The 22,153-nt window shown below is 40.3% G+C and overlaps 2 protein-coding genes across 5 annotated transcripts in view; one reads left to right on the top strand and one right to left on the bottom strand.

Annotated features, from left to right (window-relative positions):
• Window positions 1-9,900, bottom strand: part of LOC137108753 (semaphorin-5B-like) — a 32,690-nt gene extending 22,790 nt beyond the window's left edge. The window contains exons 1-2 of one of the 4 annotated variants that reach the window (XM_067493743.1): window positions 9,780-9,897; window positions 3,611-3,666 (exon numbers count right to left, since the gene is read on the bottom strand). Coding sequence is in view for 1 of the 4 variants with exons in the window: in XM_067493742.1 (XP_067349843.1) it covers window positions 3,619-3,621 (3 nt within the window). In the remaining 3 variants the exon portion in view is untranslated. Of the gene's footprint in view, window positions 1-3,610; window positions 3,667-9,779 lie in introns of all 4 variants that reach the window. The other 3 variants (XM_067493742.1, XM_067493745.1, XM_067493744.1) reach the window with 3 other exon arrangements.
• Window positions 9,901-11,420: 1,520 nt separating this feature from the next.
• On the top strand, window positions 11,421-21,334 carry kpnb3 (karyopherin (importin) beta 3). The gene is made up of 26 exons (XM_067492927.1): window positions 11,421-11,578; window positions 13,763-13,843; window positions 14,467-14,659; window positions 14,979-15,081; window positions 15,178-15,274; window positions 15,386-15,490; window positions 15,641-15,763; window positions 15,874-15,994; window positions 16,101-16,188; window positions 16,442-16,548; window positions 16,722-16,846; window positions 16,953-17,042; window positions 17,151-17,324; window positions 17,459-17,677; window positions 17,768-17,851; window positions 17,948-18,080; window positions 18,177-18,298; window positions 18,408-18,504; window positions 18,641-18,813; window positions 18,952-19,063; window positions 19,155-19,210; window positions 19,298-19,420; window positions 19,644-19,863; window positions 19,954-20,182; window positions 20,255-20,396; window positions 20,559-21,334. Exons 1-26 carry the CDS (start codon window positions 11,501-11,503, stop codon window positions 20,643-20,645), a joined length of 3,282 nt encoding a protein of 1,093 aa, XP_067349028.1. The 5' UTR covers window positions 11,421-11,500; the 3' UTR covers window positions 20,646-21,334.
• The last annotated feature ends 819 nt before the right edge of the window (window positions 21,335-22,153 follow it).

Raw genomic sequence — 22,153 nt, 5'->3', positions numbered from 1 at the left:
TTTTAGTCAGTGGATGAGGGTCACGCTTGACTGGCAGTAAGATTTTGGGGACACACTAAAGATTCTCTAAATGTCTTCCAGAAACCAGGCCCAACCTACTCCACTACAAATGATCTGTGTTAATAGTTGGCTTTAAAAACCACTAAATGAGAGTCTAACTTAGAATGAAACAAATACAGTTTTCTTTAAAACACACTGTATGTCCATTTAGAGAGTGTTTACCTGCCTGTTTGTTCTACCTTGACATTTATTACCTACACTTGATTTGTTGCCGTTTCTTTCATTTAGCGACTCCACAAACCATATATGGTTAAAGGCTAAACTATACGCATTGACTTCACATAACTCTCTCAGCCAGGAGAGTTTAACAATTATTCTGACAATTTCTCGCAACCCAAACTAATATGAGTTTTGATGCACATACTGACACGAACGAGCATCAGCTCATTTTGAGGTTCATCTTGCCTGATTTATCAGTCTGGCTCTAATCTAGACTCTAAGGCAAGTAATCATGTAAAGAAATGTTTTATTTGCATTAAATAGGTTGTCTACATGTCTGCAGGCTGGTTTTTCTTATTCAGACTTTTGTGTCATTTCAATATATTTCAGGCAATTCAAGCTAATTCGTCTTGGATACAGCTCTATAATTATTATGCATCAATGCCATAAATAAATTGTTATACTTCCCTTTACATCAGAAAGAGCACTCATGTCACAACCTTAGAAAAACCAGCAATCTCAAGTTTTAAAAGCATGCAAAATCAAAGTAACACCGAACTTGTGTATTTCCACTGAAGCTCTCTTCTTTATTCCAAGAACCTTCTATTCAAGCAAGCACTCTTGTCTTCAGACAAACTGAAACAGTGCAACATTTCAGTCTTCTCACAAAGCAAAGGGCCGGCCCACCCATGGTGTGTGACACTTGGAAACCTTCGACGCATAGTATATATATGAGCTGATTTTGATGGAGGAGACAGTGAGGCATTGGTGAACTACTTTTTGCTGCCATGATGCCACCATGAAGGTGCGGTTACATTTTCTGTCAGAATAAGTGAAACCCTCTTCAGTCATTTCTTACAAAACACCTATTATAGGCAATTATGTGTCGTGATCTGGCTACAAAAGACACAAAAAGACCCTGAAAAAGCTTAATAGCACTTCTACTAGGATTACACAGGCTACAAAATGAGCGTGCTGAGACACTGGGTGTACATGATAAATGAGCACTTTTAAAATCCAGCGACATCCTCTTTACTGAGGCGATATATGACAGGGAAATTAATTACAATTAATTATTTCTTAATTCAGAAGCCCTGTAATTTGTTCCTCTATGGGATCAAAAATAAAAGGAGGGAGTCCAGCGTCTGACCTTTGTATATCAGCCTCTTGTCTAAACTCTCCACACCAGAGTACTTGGACCCCATTCAAAAACAGTGAACCCCCCGACCAAAAACCTGAGATTCCAAACTACAAATTCCTCCTTAAAAAAAAAAAAAAAAAAAAAAAAAAAAAAGCCAAAAGAATCTGAATCTCTCTGTTAAAGTGTAACAGCTCCTGCTCGATGGTAACAGAGCCCTCACATAAAAAGTAATAATATTAATTACCAATGAAGTCAGCTCATGGAGATTTGTTAGCCTGAGCAAATGGACACTGAGGGGGCATCCAAAGTCTCTACATCAAAATATTCAGAGAGGACCATTTCCGAGGCAGCGTTCTCAGCTCCTTCCTACCGGGGTGAATGGCCTCTCTGTGCAACCTGCCAACTATCTGCCAATGGCCGCTCTCTTTTACAAGTGAATAGACTGAGTTTAGCCACAGTTAAAAAGACACACTAACGTGCCATGGCTGCGCCACAATGGCCGCCCGGGTAATTTGCCAAACCTAATGATGCCTGTTTGGCCCTGGCGAGAGGAGGTAGAGAGCAAGAATCCTAAAGAGGCACACAGCTGCACTGATCCCTCTCCTCCCATCTTCACTTTCTCTTCTCTGTCTCCCTCTGGTCTCTAATCCTCAGCTCCCATTTCATCTGCTTTCTGGTACAAATGGCTAAACTAAGGTGCAGTGCATACCTATTGCATTCTCTTAAAATGCAATGTGTCAATACCACCATCCCACATGCTCCCTGAAGGCCATCTCACGGTCAGTAGATATGAAGAACCAGCAGTAGATATGAACTGGCCACCTCAACCTAACTCCAACATCAATAACAATGTCCACAGCAAATTGAAGATGAAGGAAAAGACATTAAAGCAGCAGGATACACAAAAACAAACAAGCAGTCTCACTAAATAACACAAGTATTATTAAGAGCATTATGCTCTATTTTTATTAATTATCTTGCCCTCAGCCCACATTTCGGATTACTACCCACAGTACCAAAACAAGGATAGGATAGTGAATATTCATTTTGCTGCCAGAAATACAACTTCAAATGAATCCTAAAGTTGCACTGTACCTGCTGAATGACCAGAGTTGGTCAAAATATAAGGGATGTACATATGGACTGTATTATAAAAAAAACTGACTTGTTGAATTGACTGTCGTACACAGATTAATGTTGTGCATGGACTCGCTGTACCAAGCATGGCTGTGTACAGCAGATAAAGGTTTAATTAATACGATCATAGCAACTAACCTATGAATCGCTTGGATGACTAATAGTGTCTGTTTTTCAATGATTAATCCATCGCATCCAATTGATCCTGCTATCATGGAGAAGCATGTCATAAAGTCTAATCCTCATTACAGTCTGAAGCATGTCTGGGAGTATTATTATTATTATTATTATTTTCCAGTAATGACCACTAGCCTACTCCATAAAAACACCAGGAAAACTTAATAAATTAAATTTCTGTAACTAAACCAAGATCTTAGTTAGCAATAGAGATGTCAGCTCTGTTGCCAGCAATTCTTCATTGTTATTTTTTAAGATAAAAAAAAGATTATTGTAATTTTTAAACACACAAATTCTCAAGTCAAAATATTTTGTGATTTCTTAGAACCTCTTCTTAGAAAGGAGGCAAGGGGATTTTAAGCAATGTCTGGTACAATCTGTGCAACATGTTGCTCCACCTCGACAAAAGGCCTCAAATACTGAATGGTCATCTTAAAAAAATAACACACATTCAGACTTAATTTTTTAATCCAGACAGTGTCGCCTCAGAAAGAACAAAGGAAATAACCACCACACATTATCTGAATGCCCCAAGTGTTAACACACACACACAGAACACACAAACACGCACACACACACACAGACCTATCCTCACCATGTACTCTCGGCAAGTCTGAGATAGAGTGATGAACACTGAGAATGGCAGTGAAATGATTGGGATATAGGGGAGGGAGAGGTGAAGGATCGTATTATAGATCGTTACAGGAGAAATGAGCCAGCAGAGAGGAATGAGAAAAATAAACTGACACACAGGCAGGAAAACAGGCACAGAGTGGGCAAGCTAGACACAAAGACAGAAAGCACAACACAAAAGAATAAGCAATTGCACGCAAACAAGCCTCTCTCCACATGGGATAATTGAATCGATACACACACACAGGCAAGACACATGCACACTGTCACTGCACACAGAAACATACAGGAAAACAAACTTACTTGCTCACCATCACCAAAGTGCTTTGATAGACAAACGAGTGGCACAGATCCAGACGCTTCACATGGTGGGAGAGAAAGAAAGAGGTTTGAGGAACAGGGGAGAGAGAGAGAGAGAACTTGTTACACATCGACACACACAGTGGCACGCTGACCACAGTGTGTGCAGGGGGGCGGGGGGAGCAAAGGGGCGCGTGTGTGTGGTGTGGGGAGCAAAGCATTCCTGTTTGTGCAGAGCAAACTATTAACTGAATAGAGAGGGGATGTCGGTCCAGTGTCAGTGAGTGTGTGCAGACATGCTCACGAGATTCAGTTTTCAAGGACTAGATGTATACAGCTCAGTCATTTAAATTAGCCTTGAATTTGCTGATTTTCCTGAGATTTCATCTTAAAGGCTCCGTATTGTTGTGTTTTCACTTGATCCACTTGATTTCACTTGATGTTTCATACACATTCAGACTAATGCAGTGGAAATTATAGAACAGTTGGTCAATGGTACTACAAATTACTACCATCTGGTAAATGCAGGTACTGTGCAGACAAATTATAAAATAAAAACATAACCAAGTTAAAATATCTGAGACCAATGAGGGGTAGCAAAAAAAAAAGCACCAATAAAAACAAGGAGGAAACAAAAAAAAAGGTGTAATCCAGTGTTAACGCCAAAAATGTCCATTGTAAAAAGGATTCAGATGGACGTGGAAAAGAAAAACGTACGACTTTACAGAAATTCTACTAACTTAAAAGACTTTGGCATTTGTTCCAACTCAAAGCATAGTCAAAGTCATTTATCATTTCCTGCCTACATTTTAAAAACCCACAATTTAATTAATAGCTCAGGAAACTTGTAGGGAATTGTGCACACAGCTGAAGTACCAACAATGTGCAAATGAATCAGGGGACAGAGTCAACAGCGAATGTCATTAGCTCAGACAAACATACTGTTTGCCTAAACAAAGAAATCCAGTCTGGTTTCCAGAGTCACCACCAATGACAGAAAGTGTAAATGCACAAGATTAAAAATACTAAAAGTAGAACATCACAGAAGTGGATGCTCCTAATCCCCAACAACTAAATACAATCAACACAACGACATGTAACAGTCCTGTACATCAACATCAAACAGACTATTGAAAATTTTATCTTTTAAGTTACTTTAGTGAGTAAAGTTCTGTTTGTAATAAAATAAAATGTATAAATACCCTATGTGTGGCCAGACTTAGTTTGATATCCACATTAAGAACACGTTTTAGACCTTAAGAGGTAATGTGGTGGTTAAAATGTCCAAAACTCACAAATTACATCAAGTTTGCATAATGTTTTTCCAAATGCTTCTAAGTTTGTCTCTTTTGGCCTTCTGTCAAAACTATTCTTCTAAAACCAGAGCTTTTCAATAACACCTTCCAGAGTGGATAAATCAAATTGCACCTTTTCAGAGTGGAATTAAGCCGACAGTAAAACTCAAAGAGGATGGAGATGATCTTATGTGCCTGAAATACACTATTTTGAAATTTGTCCTCTACAGCACATCCATCAACCTATTTCCTCTTTGTGTCAATGAGCATGAAATACGACAAGTCTTTGTGCTATTGACAGAGACACCAGTCAGGTGAGGCTGTGGAAGTGGCTGCCAATCTGAGAAGGTGGAGGGCGCGACCTCCTATTTGGAAGTTAATAGTGCCAATAAATCAAATTCGCTGAAAAACGACAGGCTCGTTTAGTTTCCTGTGTGCCCAGCAGGGCATAAGAGACAAATAACACTTCACCGCCTCATCCCCAACCTTTGCAGAGTAGGACTCTTTGAGCCTCAGTCTCACCACAGCAGAGAACCAAACCCCCCTGAGAGGATGAATGGCTCGTTCCTGTGCAAACTTCGGGATGACCTCCTCCGGCTCTGTTTTTACAGCCCTCTTGTCACTGCTGAGTCTGAAAGATTACAGTCACAGAGGGGCAGGGCTGAGCAAAAGCCAAACCAGTAGCAGCTTTGAACACCATTGAGGACAGTGGACCTCAGGGATGATAAAGAAGGCCAACAACCTGTCAACTCAAATAAGTGAACATGACAGTAACTTCTATATGACCTTGCATGAAAATGTATCAGTACTGGTGATTGATTGCCTCTTTGTGCCAGTGTGTCACAAAAAGCTGACATTATTTTAGGTGCACCCACCAGAAATCTGGCTCTTTAGCTGCTAAACCTTCCATTATGTTCCCAGCTCTTCACTGACTGTCTCCAACTGCTGGTTTGTGCTGAGCAGGTAGCATACAGTCTGATTTCAGAGCTTTACTCTGCTGAAAACAGCTGCCTGATGCACTTGGAAATGAGGTTAATGAGAGCAGTAAGGGCCAAATCAAAATGGCCAGTAAATATTAAAAAGAAATTAGCTGGAAAATGCTAAAATCCTGTGTAGAGCTTAGGTGACCGGAGAGTTGATGGTAATTATTTATTGTGGCAGCTTTGGCCGCCCAATTTATGTTATGAATAAAAAGTAAAACCAGTCTCATAAAATCTACATTCATATACAATTCATATACAATTAGAAGGCATTATCGGTCACCGAAAAAAACTGTAACTGCTAATGTATGGCAATTGTTTTCAATGTCAGAAAATAGTGTGCTTTACTGGAAAATAATCTCCTCAAATGTCTGGCTTTGTCTGACCGGCTGTCCAAAACATCAGAACAATAAAGTTTCATTTAACTACCAAAATAATAATCTGAGAAAAACACACATTTAAAAGGCTTGAAGTAAGAAATTAGGCTTTAAAAATTACATGAATAATTGATTTAAAACATAGTGCTAATGTATGAAATCCAGTCACAAAATATACAACTTTCAAAACAAATTTATAGCACAGAAACATTATTGAAGACTGGGTTCAGAATGCGCTGCTATTATACACCTGGTCACCCTGTAATAATGATTCAAGAACATCAGTGAGGGTCCACAGGTCCCCATTAATCCATAAGCAGCTGTAAAGGACACCAGTGGTTACCCAACAACTCTTAACCCCCAAACCAGCGCCCGACACCCCCGCCCCCCAACCACCACCTCACAGTCCTCAAAGGCTGCCTTGTCCAGCACATAGCGCTGCCCTGTGTGTCACAAAGAAATATTGACTTTTAATACTTCAAACATTAAGCCTGCTCCATTTTAAACAAGCCTGACTGTGTTACTTTTTGGAAACCCTGCAGTCACTGAGGTTTACCTTTCTCCTGGAGCAATAAAACTGTGCTTACAGGAGTCACACAGCCGAGGGTGAAGCTGGGGTTTAGGAGGTTAGGGAAGAAGCACAGGGAGGACATTTATGGTGAGTCAGATGTTAAATTTACTCTGAGTTTCTGGGAAATAATGCAGAAAGTTATGAGAAATAGGATAAATATGACATAATTCACCCAATGTACTATACGTCCTGGACATGCTTGGCCTACCTTAGCATAAAATGTTGAGCAAAAAATGTAAAAAAATATTTTGCATGTATAGAAATTAAAAAGTGGCATATGTGACTCTGGTTTTAGGAGCAGTTAAGCCTTTCAGCTATTTCTTGAACAATGGTATAACACCTCATGTGGGATCCCCAGACTGCTCACCAGCTCATTTGTGAGTGAGAAGTTGCTGCATGAACTACAGCTGAGAACATGTGAGCAGATAATGAAGGCTCTGTTTTTTGGTATCTCCCTCAGGTGGTAAACACCCAATGGTTGTATGCTGACGCTGGAAACTGTGGCTTTCTACTGGGTTTTCTGGGAAAAACTTAAACAACTAACACCTTTCCCTGAATAAATACAGGTTACACAGAGTAACACACACTCATAGAGTCTCTGAATTATGAGCTTTGTGTGTTGAGAAAACCTTAACACCCAACAGCCTGTCCATCAGCCCCTTCAGCACTGAACCTTCTGCTATTCTTACTGTCCTCATCCATCTTTCTGTCCTTTTCCACTTCAGCCTGACCGCAAGTAAAACTCTGGATTTCGGTGGGTAACACATTCAGCCGTCCAGTTTAAAGATTTAATGCCATTTCCATTTACGGAGCTATATATTAGCAGCAGCAAGTCCTTCCATATAACAGATGACCCATAGCAGAGACTTTAAACTGACGTTTAAAATGTGATGGAATAAATAACACATACATCTGATCCTGCCTACATATTATATGTCAGGTTGTGCTTGTTACTTTACATTTGACAAATAATCACTATATAGAGTTTTATAGTGGAGCCCAACACAGACTGTAGGACATCAAACCAATATCCATGATTTTATTCAGTCCAGTTAAGTAGGAACCAAAGCAGGTTCTACAGGACAAAGAATCACAAAGAAAGACCTTTCTTATGGAGCATTTTATGTATTATGTTTGGTGTAAGGGGGGAAAGGCTAAAGGGGTCTCAAACAGGGTTTATGCAAATGAATTTCACAAATATACCAAAAACCACTGCTGCTGCGTTGTGATTGTAATCAACATTTAAAAACTCTAGATGTACATAATATGACTAGAAGGAATACAAAGGCAAAGGACTATCTGATACAGAATCTAACAAGCTTTTGTAGCAGTTGAAAGTTTGCATGGACATGTAAGAGAAAAAAAAATACCAATGCAGGTAGTAATGGGTGAAAAAAAAAAGATTAACTTTTGCGAGATCTTGCAAATGTAAATTCAAATTGTTTCATTGTAAATACAGTGTAATTAGGTTGGTCACATGGAAATGACAAGCGCGTGGGGGATTTCACCTACATGAAAGACACTTGAAGACGATATGGGCTGTTCCGATTAATGACAAAAGGACACGCCAGGCTTTTAATTGCGCTACATCCATCGGTACTCGTGAAGTTGTCCAGGGTTCAGAAGTTGGTGGCTAACAAAGTCAAACATGTCCGCCAAGTCGGAGTAGACTTTGCGGCGAGAGAACCTTAAGTATTCTCTTTAGGCGTCTCTCACTGATGTGAAAATTGTGTTAGCTGCCAAGCACTGATTGATTGGCTTTGCATTTTAAGCCAAGCTCAAAATAAAAGTCTATGAATGGCTCTATGTGCCCTCCATTGTTGTCTTTTCACGGTGACTGACTAACCAGGGAGTTCATTTACAACGAAAACGTTGCGCGATCTCGCAAAAGTTAATCCCTTTTCGAAAACCATCCATTTTTTCCCCCTCACATGTCCCTCGCAATTTTTGCGAGATCTCGGCCGAGTTAATGTATGTTTTTTTTGTTTGTTTGTTTGGTTTTTTTTTTTTTTTTGGCCAACCATCAATATATTTCTCACGTCCTGCGCAAACCTTGCAAGATCTCGCAAAACGTAATCTGTCTCAAACATCAAAATCTCTCTCTTGTCCTTTCCCGGGCTCCGTAGTTTTTAATCTGGTGACATTACTACTTTTCCGTTAATTGCTTATTAGTAATTCCCCACGTGGTTCTACAACACACTGTGGTATCCAAAGCAAATCACGTCAAAAAGTGCATAAAACAAATCGAGCCGTTTATTTTGGGGCATCTTGTATGCAAAGCCAAATTAACCTAAATACTTGAACAAATATTGGACACATAGTAGTAGCAAGTAATTTTGCACTCTAGTACCAGAGCAACAAAATCCAATTCTAACTAAGAGATTGATTCCTGAAAAGGTGAATAGTTATTAAAATTATGGTTTGGTTCCTGAGCCCAATTAGGGATCAGCTGAGGGACAACAGTGGCTACACCTGCCGACACAGGCTGGGCTATGTACAGGTTGTTGTACACCACGAATACAACGCAGTTAAAGTTTTACTAAGGCACCTGGCTTTTAAAAAACCAAACTAACAGATTTACGCATAACAAACAGTGATAACATAATCCACACAAGCTGCACTTTACACTAAACTGTCAACTTTAAAAATGAGTTTCTGAGATGATCTTTTTTCCTCAAATAAATGTCACTAATCCACTCAAACAGCTGGTTAGCGTAGGGCCGAATTGTAGAGTGGATCCCAACACAACGCTAATTTAATGCTTTAAGTAGAAAAATGTGTCACAGAAGCTCGGTCACAATAAATGTTCTGATTTTTGTATGAAGTTCAGTGATATTTTGTTCAAATCGGGACTAATGGGGACAAAAACACGATAATAAGTGGGCTCGTGCACTTCAGTTGCTCATTTATGAAATCCGGTTATTACAACTAAATGAATGTCGAGCTTACCTTTCACTTTTGACTCGTCATGGACTCCTGCAGATGTAAGTTGTCTGGTTTCAGACTCTCGGCAGCCCCGCTGTCCGTCTGGACTGCCGCAGCTCTGTGGACAGCACCAAGTTACAGTCTAACTCAGACCAATAGGGGTGCTGTAAAGAGACACAATGGATCAAATAGACTGAATATTATGAGGCAGCCTAATTGTTAACTACCAGGATTTCACACGAGTTTGTGGTATATACTGTATGGAGATTTGTCTGCTCACAAAACCTATTAAATGACAAAATCAGGTCTGGAAGTTTGCAGGGTCTCATGCCACACCACTACTGTAAATACAAAATACTGCATTCACAAAGCTGTAAAGCAAACGTTTTGCATTTTTTATACCATTCTTATACAAAATGTGTTTAAATGTTAAAGATAATATATTGTGATGCCTTAAAAACAATACTTACATAGCCTATAACTTTTTCCTTTCTTTACATTTCTGTTTTAACCTTTTTTACATACCCTACATAATGTAATTAAAATTTATTTTGTTTTCTTTCTGGATTCACTTCTCACGTGCAGTAATCAAGTGAATGACACATACATTTCATACAGCATAATAATTCACCGCAAATCTGAACTAAGAATCATATCTAAATCCATTCAGTGAGAATGTATTGCTGCAAAGAGCTTGGCTGCCATCTAGAGGCAGATGGTGCTCTACAGCAGAATTTACATTTCTTAAACCTGGTCCTGGGGTAACACTGCCCTCATACAGTAGTTTGCTAGCTATCCCTGCAGTACGTACTGCAGATTAGCTGCATCAGATGTAATAAATTAGTCACTGGAAAAATTAGAAACTGGAAGTTGGACTTACATTAGGGTGGACTGGAGAAAGACAAAGACAATAGGTATTTTCCAACTTCTGATTGAGTGCAGGGTTAGTTGGAAAACAGGCAGAGCAGGGGTCCTTAAAAACCTGGCTTGAACACAGGAGTGCTTTATAGAGTGAGCTGTAAACACAATTATAAACGCATTTATATATACAACTTAATTATGAATAATAGAAAATATTTTCCAGTCTAATATATCCTATTGGACTCTACGATCATTGATAGAAAATCTGCCTTTTTTACATTTATGTTCAGACCCAGATCATTTTATGTATACAACTACAACTTACCAGTAACATATTGTATTTTACATGTGTGGTGGTGTGATGATGGGGAAATTACTCGTTTAGTTGGGATAAATGAATGTATAGAAAATTTATTGAATTAAAAAACATAAAAACAACCGATCATTAACTAGACATTTAATGGGAGCAGGGAATTGGACGTTCGAAATAGATATGTTTTAGCTACAATTTTAAAGTGATTTTATTTTGTCGTACCTGAGTAAATGTACTTAGTTACTTTTCATGACTGATAATATGGAAATGCATTGTTTGTTGTTTTCATTTTCCTAGCATTGATGCACTGAGTTCCCGCGCTTTGGTAATTCACTATCAGCCAATGGAAACAACGCATTTACCTTCTTGTGTCGATTTCACCCAATAGACTCTGCGGATCCGTTTCAACCAATGGCGTGCTTTCGCTGCTGCTGTGCAGTCCAATGAACTGCGAGTAGGGTTGATAAAATAAACCAATGGGCTGTTAGCAGCATTGTGAGACCTAAGCAGCGTCTTGCCGGGATCATTTCGCCGCTTCTCCACCCGGCTGGTCTTTTGGGATCTTAGTGCAATGGCGGAACAACAGCAGTTCTACCTCTTGCTGGGTAACCTTATGAGCCCTGACAACAACGTCAGAAAACAGTCAGAGGTAAGAAATGATAACGTAGTTACCTTTTTGTGGTTGACAAGTCCGGCTACTGTAGAAAACATTACTATCCGGTTCGAGGAAGCTAACCACCCGTTAGCTGATAGCAGCCTGGCCGCGCGCGCAGTGAGCTTTCACGTCAGGCTCAGTAGCCCACGTGCAGTGTGAAGCCGACAGCGAGTACTAGTCAGCTAACGCTAACTACATCCACCATGTTGCGTAGTTACGTTAACATTATGTAGCTTGTATATACACCAAATCAAGCGTGTCCATTTCTGTCCGTGTGTTTCTGTGTCACCCACTCGAGTTGACTAAAATAAAATGATCCCGTTGTTGAGTACCAATCTTTATTTCTCGTGCTGGCAGTGAAGCTAATGTTAATCGTGTGGCTAGTAGAGTACAGGTAGTAGCATAAAGCTAAGTGTTGCTAAGCTAGCTAGCAGTGGCTATAGTAGGGGACTCAGCGTGGCATGTGTGCCCATATTAAATACGTGAAATCTCACGTTCAATCGCTAAGTGCAGTGATACGCAGCAAAAGATCAATGGGATACATTGAGCTATAGATGTGGCGAAGTGGACAAGCAGAGTCCACTTCAGAGGGCGGAATGTGGTAGTGCTTAGGCAATGGCCTTCATTCACTTTATGTGAAACTACGTTTAACCAAAATGTGTTTAAAAAAAACGCTGTTTACGTTCTGGTTTGGTTTTATGTTAACTCGTGAAGCTAATATCGCGGTTTCAATTGCGTCACCAGAAAGACGCTCATCATTTCCCCTCACTGGATTAGTTTCTCTCAAAGGATTTGTTTGGGCTGCGTCTAGCTGCTCTATTCATTTCCCCCCATCACGATTAGCCTATCGTCGCGGCAAAGCATTGTTACCCTTCTCAGTACCCGACTTTTTGGATGAGGTGATTAAATCTTATCACACCCCCTTCCCACGAGCAGTCAGCGTTTTCTTTATAAGGCACAGACTGTGGGCAACAACGTTAAGCTCAGTGGAATCCGTCCTTTACAGGAGCACTCCTTTCTGTATTAAACAAGCATAATGGGAATTGATCTGTCTGAAAATGACTTTAAACCCCACATTTTATTAGCCAATGAAAGCAGCTGCTGAACATTTGTATGTCTCAGACCCTAGTTCATTGCATTCAACAGTACTGTTAAAAGTGACTATAGGAAAAGTGAGTTCAAACTGAAGTGATTAAAATGAGGGTGTGGTGGTGGTCTTCTAGCAATAAAGGGGTGTACCATGCCACTGTCATTTTGGTCATACAGACACAAAAAATGTTGTGAAATCTTGAGGCAGCAGTTACCTGTTTCCTTAATTTACAATAGTTTAAACAGAAGCTGCATGGCCATCTCCCCCATGGTATTGTTGCCAATGTGACCCCCCCCCCCCCACACACAGTTCTCCTTGTTATGCAAATGTAGTCTCATACAATGACTCAAGAAATCCACTCAGGAGTTGTTTTTCCCTGTTCTACCTGGGTTATGTGTCCCTTTGACCTGTTGAGAAAGACCAAATACTTTGTTTACTATTAACATGGCTTGAACATGTACAGCATTCTTTTCCTCAGAGCACATAGCCAAGGCTCCACTACATCCCATAGAGCATTGTGTGTTAGCATTTCTCATGTGGCATTAATGTTCCAACATAGGAACAGCATATACCAAAGATAAATGGGCAGCACATGATAGCCTGTGTAATTGCTCATTCAGTGAAACTCATGATGCTGGACTGGTTGTAGTCTTAGAGGAATGAGATGATCAAATATCTGAGTTGTCAGTGCTGCATCAAGTGCATCTTTTCTTCTGCTTTTGAGTTGCAACACTGAGCTTCCTGTTGATGTGTTTAAATGTAGATCAAGTAGAGTTTTTATAAGAAATATTGCTTTTTGAGGGATGATGTGGGTGGAAGCTTGTGGCTCTTTTGGAGAGTGGGAATATGAAACAGTCGCAGTACTAAACAGTTTATATTCTTCACTTGCCATTTGTGTGACCATTGTCTTGTTTTGCTTTAGATGTGCCGTATGCATGGAATCAAAGGGATGTACACGATTCCTTTGTGACAACAAATAAAAGTCAACATGGAACTTTGTCCACATGGTTAATATTTTGCATCTAACTGTAAGTATACACTAAGTTGTATGCCTAATTGTGACCACTGTCTGTAAATTTTCATTGCAGGAGACTTATGACAATATACCAGGCCAGAACAAGATCACATTCTTGCTGCAGGCTGTCAGAGATGCATCTTCTGCAGAGGAGGTTTGTACATGGATTTTTATGAAGGAGATGGCAGTTTATCCTTTTGGGTTTATAAGGAGCTGCTACTATGTCTATCCACAACCTATATCTGTTTTCCATTTATTCTATCCCACTTTTGTGTACTTTATGTCAGACTACATTGGTCATAAGCATTGTCATACTAGGAGGGAATACAATCTCACAGTTTGAGTGAAGGAAGTTCAAAGTTCATCTATTACATCATTCAACAAAGGGAATCCTGTTCACATTGGTGCAATATGTTTCACTTTGAAAGGTGCAGCATTGATGGCATTTTAAAAATGTTGTCTATTTGTCACATGTGAGCTGTCACCAAAACCTGACATGAAGCCTTGTTATGAGTCATAGTTTTGGCATTTGAGCAGTAATGTTTACTCTGAATCCACCAGCTGCTTGGTCTCTCATGCTTACTTTTTCTTTACCTCGAGGCGGATATTTTTAGTCTTGAAATGGGAGCTGGCAGAGGTGCTCTGCCCAGAGAGTGACTCTGCCTTTCTGAGATGCTGCATGTCCGCATGGTTTAGTGACAACTACTGGTTGTAAAGTGTCTGGTTAAAAATGACTTGTATATATGACATGTTGATGCCAATGTTTTGTCTTCTCAGGTCAAACAGATGGCGGCCGTACTGCTGCGGCGGCTGCTGTCGTCCTCATTTGAGGAGATCTACCCGGGTCTGACCCTGGAGATGCAGACTGTCATCAAGACAGAGCTACTGAGCAGCATCCAACAGGAGACTTTGCCAAACATTCGCAAGAAGGTCTGCGACATTGCTGCGGAGCTTTCCCGCAACCTCATTGGTAAAGATTTTTTAGTTTTTTTGTTTTGTTTTTTGTGTTTGTTTTTTCTCCAGCTTAACACTTAAATTATTTACTGGCAACTTTGGTTCTGCATTTGGGGATTTTGCTGGGATCCTGTAACAAAGGGTGAATGATAAAATATTGAAGCTTCATTCAGTAATGACATCTGACTGATTTTTTTTTTTTTTTTTTTTGTGTGTGAACAATTTGTCTTAAGTAGGTTATTGTCTGACTAGTTTAGGCACTGTAAATCAATGACAATAAATATTTGGATGGCATTTTAGTGCCTAAAGAGTTTTAACTTATGCCTTTAATTTAGATGATGATGGGAATAACCAGTGGCCAGAGCTATTAAAGTTCTTATTTGACTCTGTCAACTCGGACAATGTTGGCCTCCGAGAAGCTGCCCTGCACATATTTTGGTGAGTCCCTTTTTATATATAGGCAGTTGCAATATTTACATGATCGTTAACATCACACTACTCACATATTCAGGATATGTCTCTGTATTGTTCTAGGAACTTTCCAGGAATCTTTGGCAACCAGCAGCAGCATTATATGGAGGTTATCAAACGCATGCTGGTTCAATGCATGCAAGACCAGGCAAACCCACAGGTAAGCTTTCAGGTCACATTATGCAGTTTACCTAAAACATAAATGAACGTTTATATTTTTTTAATGTCTAATTTAAAAAAAAAATATTTTTTTTTTTTACTGTTCACTTAGATTCGTACCCTGGCAGCTCGGGCTGCAGCATCCTTTGTTCTGTCTAATGAAAGCAACACAGTACTGCTGAAGCACTTTGCTGATCTTCTGCCGGGAATTCTGCAGGCAAGATGCAAATTTACACGTCTAAAATTTAGAAGCCTTACTAAGCTCTATCAAAAGCAAAGAGGTTGTTTTGTTTTTTATTTAACAAAGGTGAAGGTTCAGTCAATGTAGTATAATTGCAACACTGACCTCAGCTTTTGTTTTAAACAGGCTGTGAATGAGTCCTGCTACCAGGGAGATGACTCTGTACTCAAATCTTTAGTGGAAGTCGCAGACACAGCACCTAAATACCTGAGACCCAACCTGGAGGCCACACTGCAGCTCTGTCTGAAGGTGAGTCAGACCACCCTAATGCAGTGTAACGTTAAATTGTTAGGCACAATTTAACACAATTTTTAACTTTATGTGAAACATTTTACCAAAATGGCGCCTTGTCTCCACAGCTGTGTGCTGATACCAACCTGAATAACATGCAGAGGCAGTTGGCTTTGGAAGTCATTGTCACATTATCTGAGACTGCAGCAGCCATGCTAAGGAAACACACAGCCATTGTGGCTCAGAGTGGTAGGGTTCTGGTTTATTAGTTTAGACGCTGTTGCCCAGCTTGCTCTTGGTCACCCAAAGATGTTGGGCAGACTTTTTGAAACGTTGCCACTTTGTTTGCTCTCAGTGCCCCAGATGCTTGCAATGATGGTCGACCTTGAGGATGACGACGAGTGGGCCATGGCTGATGAGCTAGAGGATGATGACTTTGACAGGTAAGACTTGCTGTAACAAGTTGGTTAGAAATCCCATAAAGCAGACTCTTCTGTAATCACCTGATGGTTAGGACAAAAAGCTTGGACATTTTGGTCTGTTTTTACCAGGTGGAGACCTGCTTGAGAGTTCCCCTATGCCATTTTCCTGTCTACCTCTTCCCTTGAAACTCAGAATAAAAATGTGAATGATTTTTAGGCAGGTTTATACACGTTTTGTCTTACTGTTCTTCTCTTCATTCTTGTTAATCTCCAGTAATGCAGTAGCTGGAGAGAGTGCTCTGGACAGAATTGCATGTGGTCTTGGTGGAAAGATCATTTTGCCAATGATCAAACAGCACATCATGCAGATGCTGCAAAACTGTAAGCAAACCCACTGAATATTATTAAATGGCCTCATAATGAGGTCATATTTGGAATGTTTTTTACAGAAATGTATAATTTGCTATGTCATAAATATAATGTCTTAGTTTTGGCTTTAATATATTCAGTAGTTTGTAGGTTAGTGACTAATTCAATCAACACTTTGTCCTTAGCTGACTGGAAGTACCGTCATGCTGGGCTTATGGCTTTGTCTGCCATTGGCGAGGGCTGCCACCAGCAGATGGAGGCCATCCTCCAAGAAATCGTCAGCTTTGTCCTTCTCTTCTGCTCAGACCCTGTAAGAAGAACATCACACTTGACTTGCATTTATACCAATCATGGAAAACAATTGTGACATTAAGCTTTGTGTTGGTTTTTTTTATATATTTTTTTTTCTTCCTCAGCATCCAAGGGTACGTTATGCTGCCTGCAATGCTATCGGACAGATGGCCACAGATTTCGCTCCAACCTTCCAAAAGAAATTCCATGATAAGGTAGGTGAAGTGATATCTGTTTGATTACAAATGTCAGACAGTTGATGTTGCAAACCTTTAAGGTGACACCAAAGTCAGACTTTGATCCTATATCATATTCCATTGCAGGTGATTTCAGCCCTGCTTCAAACCATGGAGGACCAGAGTAACCCTCGGGTGCAGGCACATGCTGCTGCTGCCCTCATCAACTTTACAGAGGACTGTCCAAAATCACTGCTCATTCCTTATCTTGACAGCTTGGTGCAGCACCTTCACGTCATTATGGTTGCCAAACTGCAAGAGGTAGAAATGTTCATTTCAGAAAAAGCAGTATTGATGCCTACAAGAAATGTGGCATTTCTTCCAAACCCACTATTTGCAACCTCCTAACAAAATGTTGCCAACCAGTTCAGCAAGCATCCCTTCTATGTTCCCAGCTGATCCAGAAGGGTACCAAACTTGTCTTGGAGCAGGTGGTGACTTCCATTGCCTCAGTAGCTGACACGGCTGAAGAAAAGTTTGTGCCATACTATGATCTCTTCATGCCCTCACTGAAACACATTGTAGAGAACGCAGTGCAGAAGGAGCTCCGACTGCTTCGTGGCAAGACCATAGAGTGCATCAGCCTCATCGGCCTGGCTGTTGGCAAGGAGAAGGTATATGCAGTCATCGTGCTCAATCAGTGAAATGTTGCTATATATTTGATTCAAACATCATTTCATCGGTCCTCGTCCTTCTGATACTAGTTCATGCCAGATGCCTCTGCAGTCATGCAGCTTCTCCTCAAAACCCAGACAGACTTCAATGACCTGGAGGATGATGATCCTCAGGTACATAATCTTGAATGAGCTTTAAACTGTTCTGTTATTTCCCCCCCCCCCCCCCATTGTTGCTGCTCTGAAGTGAACCTGTTGTGGTATTTTTAGATCTCATACATGATCTCAGCCTGGGCCAGGATGTGTAAGATCTTAGGGAAGGAGTTTCAGCAGTACCTCCCTGTGGTGATGGGCCCCCTCATGAAGACTGCCTCCATCAAGCCAGAGGTGGCCCTCCTTGACAGTAAGTAACAAATATTTATTGTAGAACAGTCCAAGTAGTCAAACACTTGAGTGCCAATAGAAATGAGTACAATATTTGATGGTTTGTTTCCTGTAGCCCAGGACATGGAGAATATATCAGAAGATGATGGCTGGGAGTTTGTTAACCTAGGAGACCAGCAGAGCTTTGGCATCAAGACAGCTGGTCTTGAGGAAAAGGCCACTGCCTGCCAGATGCTGGTGAGTAGAAGAGACCAGAAGTCCCATATATTCTGGATCCTGCAGATTCTGAGGTCATTGACCAGTGTTCAGCCTTGTTAGTAAAACCTCTTTCTCTCTTTACCTCTAGGTCTGTTATGCCAAAGAGCTAAAGGAAGGTTTTGTGGAGTACACGGAGCAAGTGGTGAAACTAATGGTTCCACTACTCAAGTTCTATTTCCATGATGATATCCTTTTGTTGACATTAGACCTTTTCAGCCTGTAGTATAGATGACCAAAATAGACAAGCATCCAGGTTAAAAGAATTATCACTTTGGTACGTTAAAAAATTGGTTTCATTTGTAGTTTCCTTAACCATTTTACGTGTGCGAGTCGCAGCAGCTGAATCGATGCCCCTGCTGCTGGAGTGTGCTCGGGTCCGAGGACCAGAGTATCTCACCCAGATGTGGCACTTCATGTGTGATGCCCTCATTAAGGCTATTGGAACCGAGCCAGACTCTGATGTCCTGTCAGAAATCATGCATGCTTTTGCCAAGGTAACATCAGTGAGGTTACTTCTGTTTTTCTGTTAACATGTTTCTTGTTAATATTACCATTGTTGGAGTAGATTTGAATGCATTAGGAACAAACTCTTTTTTTTTTTTTTTTTTTTTTTTTTTTTTTTTCCTTATTAGTGCATTGAATTGATGGGGGATGGATGTCTGAACAACGAACACTTTGAGGAGCTTGGTGGCATCCTTAAAGGAAAACTGGAGGAACATTTTAAGAATCAGGAGCTCAGACAGGGTGAGCCTCCCCCTTAACACTCCAAACTTCCATGTTGGTTTTTCCAAGTCAAGGACCAAAACCTATTTCAAATTACTCTTGTCTTTTGCAGCCAAGAGACAGGATGAAGACTATGATGAACAGGTGGAAGAAACACTACAAGATGAGGTAACTTCTACCCTGGAAATTGTCTTATCCAATAAATGCTAGATGTGACATTTTGAGTTGTGGTGTAAAAATGTCCCCCTTCTACAGGATGAAAATGATGTGTACATCCTGACTAAAGTGTCAGACATCCTACACTCAGTGTTCAGTAGTTACAAAGAAAAGGTGCTGCCTTGGTTTGAACAGCTGCTGCAGCTTATTGTCCAGCTAATAGTAAGTACTTATCAATAGGTTCATCAATAAGAAACATCAAATTTGTAGCTGACAGAATGAATGCTGGGGAAAACATAACTGTCAATTTAGAATGTGTTTTTTTTTTTTTTTTTTTTTTTTTTTTTAGATTGTTTCAAACTATTTAGAAGTAATTGAGTCTAAACTTGATTCCTTGCCATACTGAAAGTTGAGCAGTAACGAAAATGTCTCTCGTTGGTCTCAGTGTCCCAACAGGCCATGGGCAGATAGACAGTGGGGTCTGTGCATCTTTGACGATGTGGTGGAGCACTGCAGCCCCTCCTCCTTCAAATATGCAGAGTATTTCCTGCGGCCAATGTTGCAGTCACTGTGTGACTCAAGCCCTGAGGTTCGACAGGCTGCCGCTTACGGTGTTGGCGTCATGGCACAGTATGGAGGAGAGAACTACCGCCCATTCTGTACAGGTATAGCCTCAGTTTGTAGTTGTGGTGTTGGCACTTTATTGCTTTTGAGTTTGTAACTACATGATGCCTTTGTTGGTTTCGTTGGTACAGAGGCCATCCCCTTGCTGGTTCAAGTCATCCAGGCTGCTGACTCGCGCTCCAAAGAGAACGTTAACGCCACAGAAAACTGTATCTCTGCTGTGGGAAAGGTCATGAGGTTTTGCCCAGAGTGCGTTAATGTTAATGAGATCCTTCCCCATTGGCTTAGCTGGCTCCCGCTTAATGAGGACAAAGAGGAGGCTGTCCATACATTTGACTTTTTGTGTGACCTTATTGAAAGGTAATGATTCATCTGAAATATTCACAAAATTTTTTGCCCATCCCTCTTCTGAGAATTATAATCTTTCCACAGTAACAACCCCATTGTCCTTGGACCAGACAACTCCAACCTTCCTAAAATTTTCCTCATCATCGCAGACGGAGTTGCAAATGAATCAGTCAGGAGTGAAGATGCCTGCAGCAAACGACTTGCAAATGTCATACGTCAAGTACAGGTTAGTTTGTTTACAAGGATTGACACATTTCAGTAGAAGTAAGAAAAAATCAGAACGTTTCCTAGCGCATCAACTAGTGCTAGGAAACAAAGGTAATAACTTATGTAAAATTTGTCTGAAACTTGTTAGAGGTGACTTTTGTTTTTTATTTTATTTTTTTAGGTGTCAGCAGGATTGTGGACACAGTGTGTATCAACACTGAATGAGACACAGCAGAAAGCCATACAGGACCTGCTCAATACAGCCTGAGCCTGAACCCCCATCATATCCCTGCTTATTAAAAAGCCCATGAAGAAAAGTTGAGCTCCTGGATTTTTTTTATACTTTTTTTTTTTTTTTTCCCCCCCATACACTCCCTTCTTCCTGCTGTTCTGTAGTGTGTATGGATGCTGGCTTCACCATCATCACCTCCCACCTTAATATTGTATAACTGTACCTACATTTAGCCAACAGGGGAGCAGATTGGATATATGACAGGACATTGGCCATCCACATTAAAGACTTTCACCCTGTATCAAAGGAAGTGGGAACGAGCATCTCAATTGTCACTGTCTTATCACAGTTGTGTCTATCTGGATTTTTTTTTTCTTTTTTCCCAACCATTCCCTGACCTTTGCCTTGCCATGCCCTGAAGGATGCATTCTCCACATTGGCCAACACAAACTCATTGGACAGTTGGGCTCCGAAGGGCCAAACTGAGGGGAAAATGGGGACAGGACATTCTAGTGGGCTGAGCAATTGAATCGGGTGAAAATGCACATTAGGCAATCACTGCCTGTCTCCTGTGGATATATATTATTTTTTTTGTATTTCTTGTTCCATGTTCCCAGTGTTACCTGGGGGGGAAACGGCCTCTGTCTGCCACAACTTCAGAGAGTATGTTTCAACAGTAATGGCATGTTTATGTGGCTAACTCTAGAAAATCTAGTTAGGGTGAGTTAACATTGATTTATGCAGCTTTCCTCCATAGCCTTCCAGACAGCTGTTCACAGGAAATGCAATGAGAAACATACGATAGGTGTTTGCTGAGCTCTGCTCCTTTTTTTTTTTTGTGTGTTTTTTTTTTTTATTTTATTTTTTTTAAAGGTAGCAGTTTCAGGGTAAGAGGCTCTCAGAAGCAAAGTCAAAAATCTGTAATGTTGAGTCACAGCTACAGAGCATGTGACATGTTGGAACAGTAATTTGTAAAATGTTTGCTAACATTACATTCTCCTAACTTTATGGTTTTGACCTTTGCAGTCTTGCAGGTATGTGATGGAATTAAAGAAAATACAGACAATAAATTACATTTGACAATTCTGAAAAATTGAGTAAATTATTGTAAGGTTATCAGTGATACACTTATGGCAGCAAGAAAATAATTCACTTTACTACTTTTTAATCCCTGCAATTTGAATAAATTAGACATGTTAGGCTTTATTTTTATTTTTTTGACTTGCAATGCCCAATGAGCTAACCAGATGACAGCTGTTTGCCTTCCAGTTGTCATGTTTCCCCCTTAACTGAACAGAATCGATTTCATGTCTTTGATCATGTACCTGCCATGCATTTTTCAGACATGCTGAGTTTGTCAACCATAGGATTCTGTGCCTTGATTATTTTAATTCTAGGTAATTTAGACAGGATAATAGACCCCGGTTCACTACACTTGGTAGCAGTAATTTGAAACCCTATTCAAAGCTGCCATTGCTGTGTACCAACACAGCAGCATCTAGCTTTTGATTTTATGAACTTAAACACCGGTATGCTTTAAGTAA

The sequence above is a fragment of the Channa argus genome, chromosome 23, assembly GCF_033026475.1.
Source record: "Channa argus isolate prfri chromosome 23, Channa argus male v1.0, whole genome shotgun sequence".
Taxonomy (NCBI): Eukaryota; Metazoa; Chordata; class Actinopteri; order Anabantiformes; family Channidae; genus Channa; species Channa argus.
Note: the sequence above shows the minus strand (reverse complement) of the source record. Positions and strands in the feature narration are given on the sequence as shown.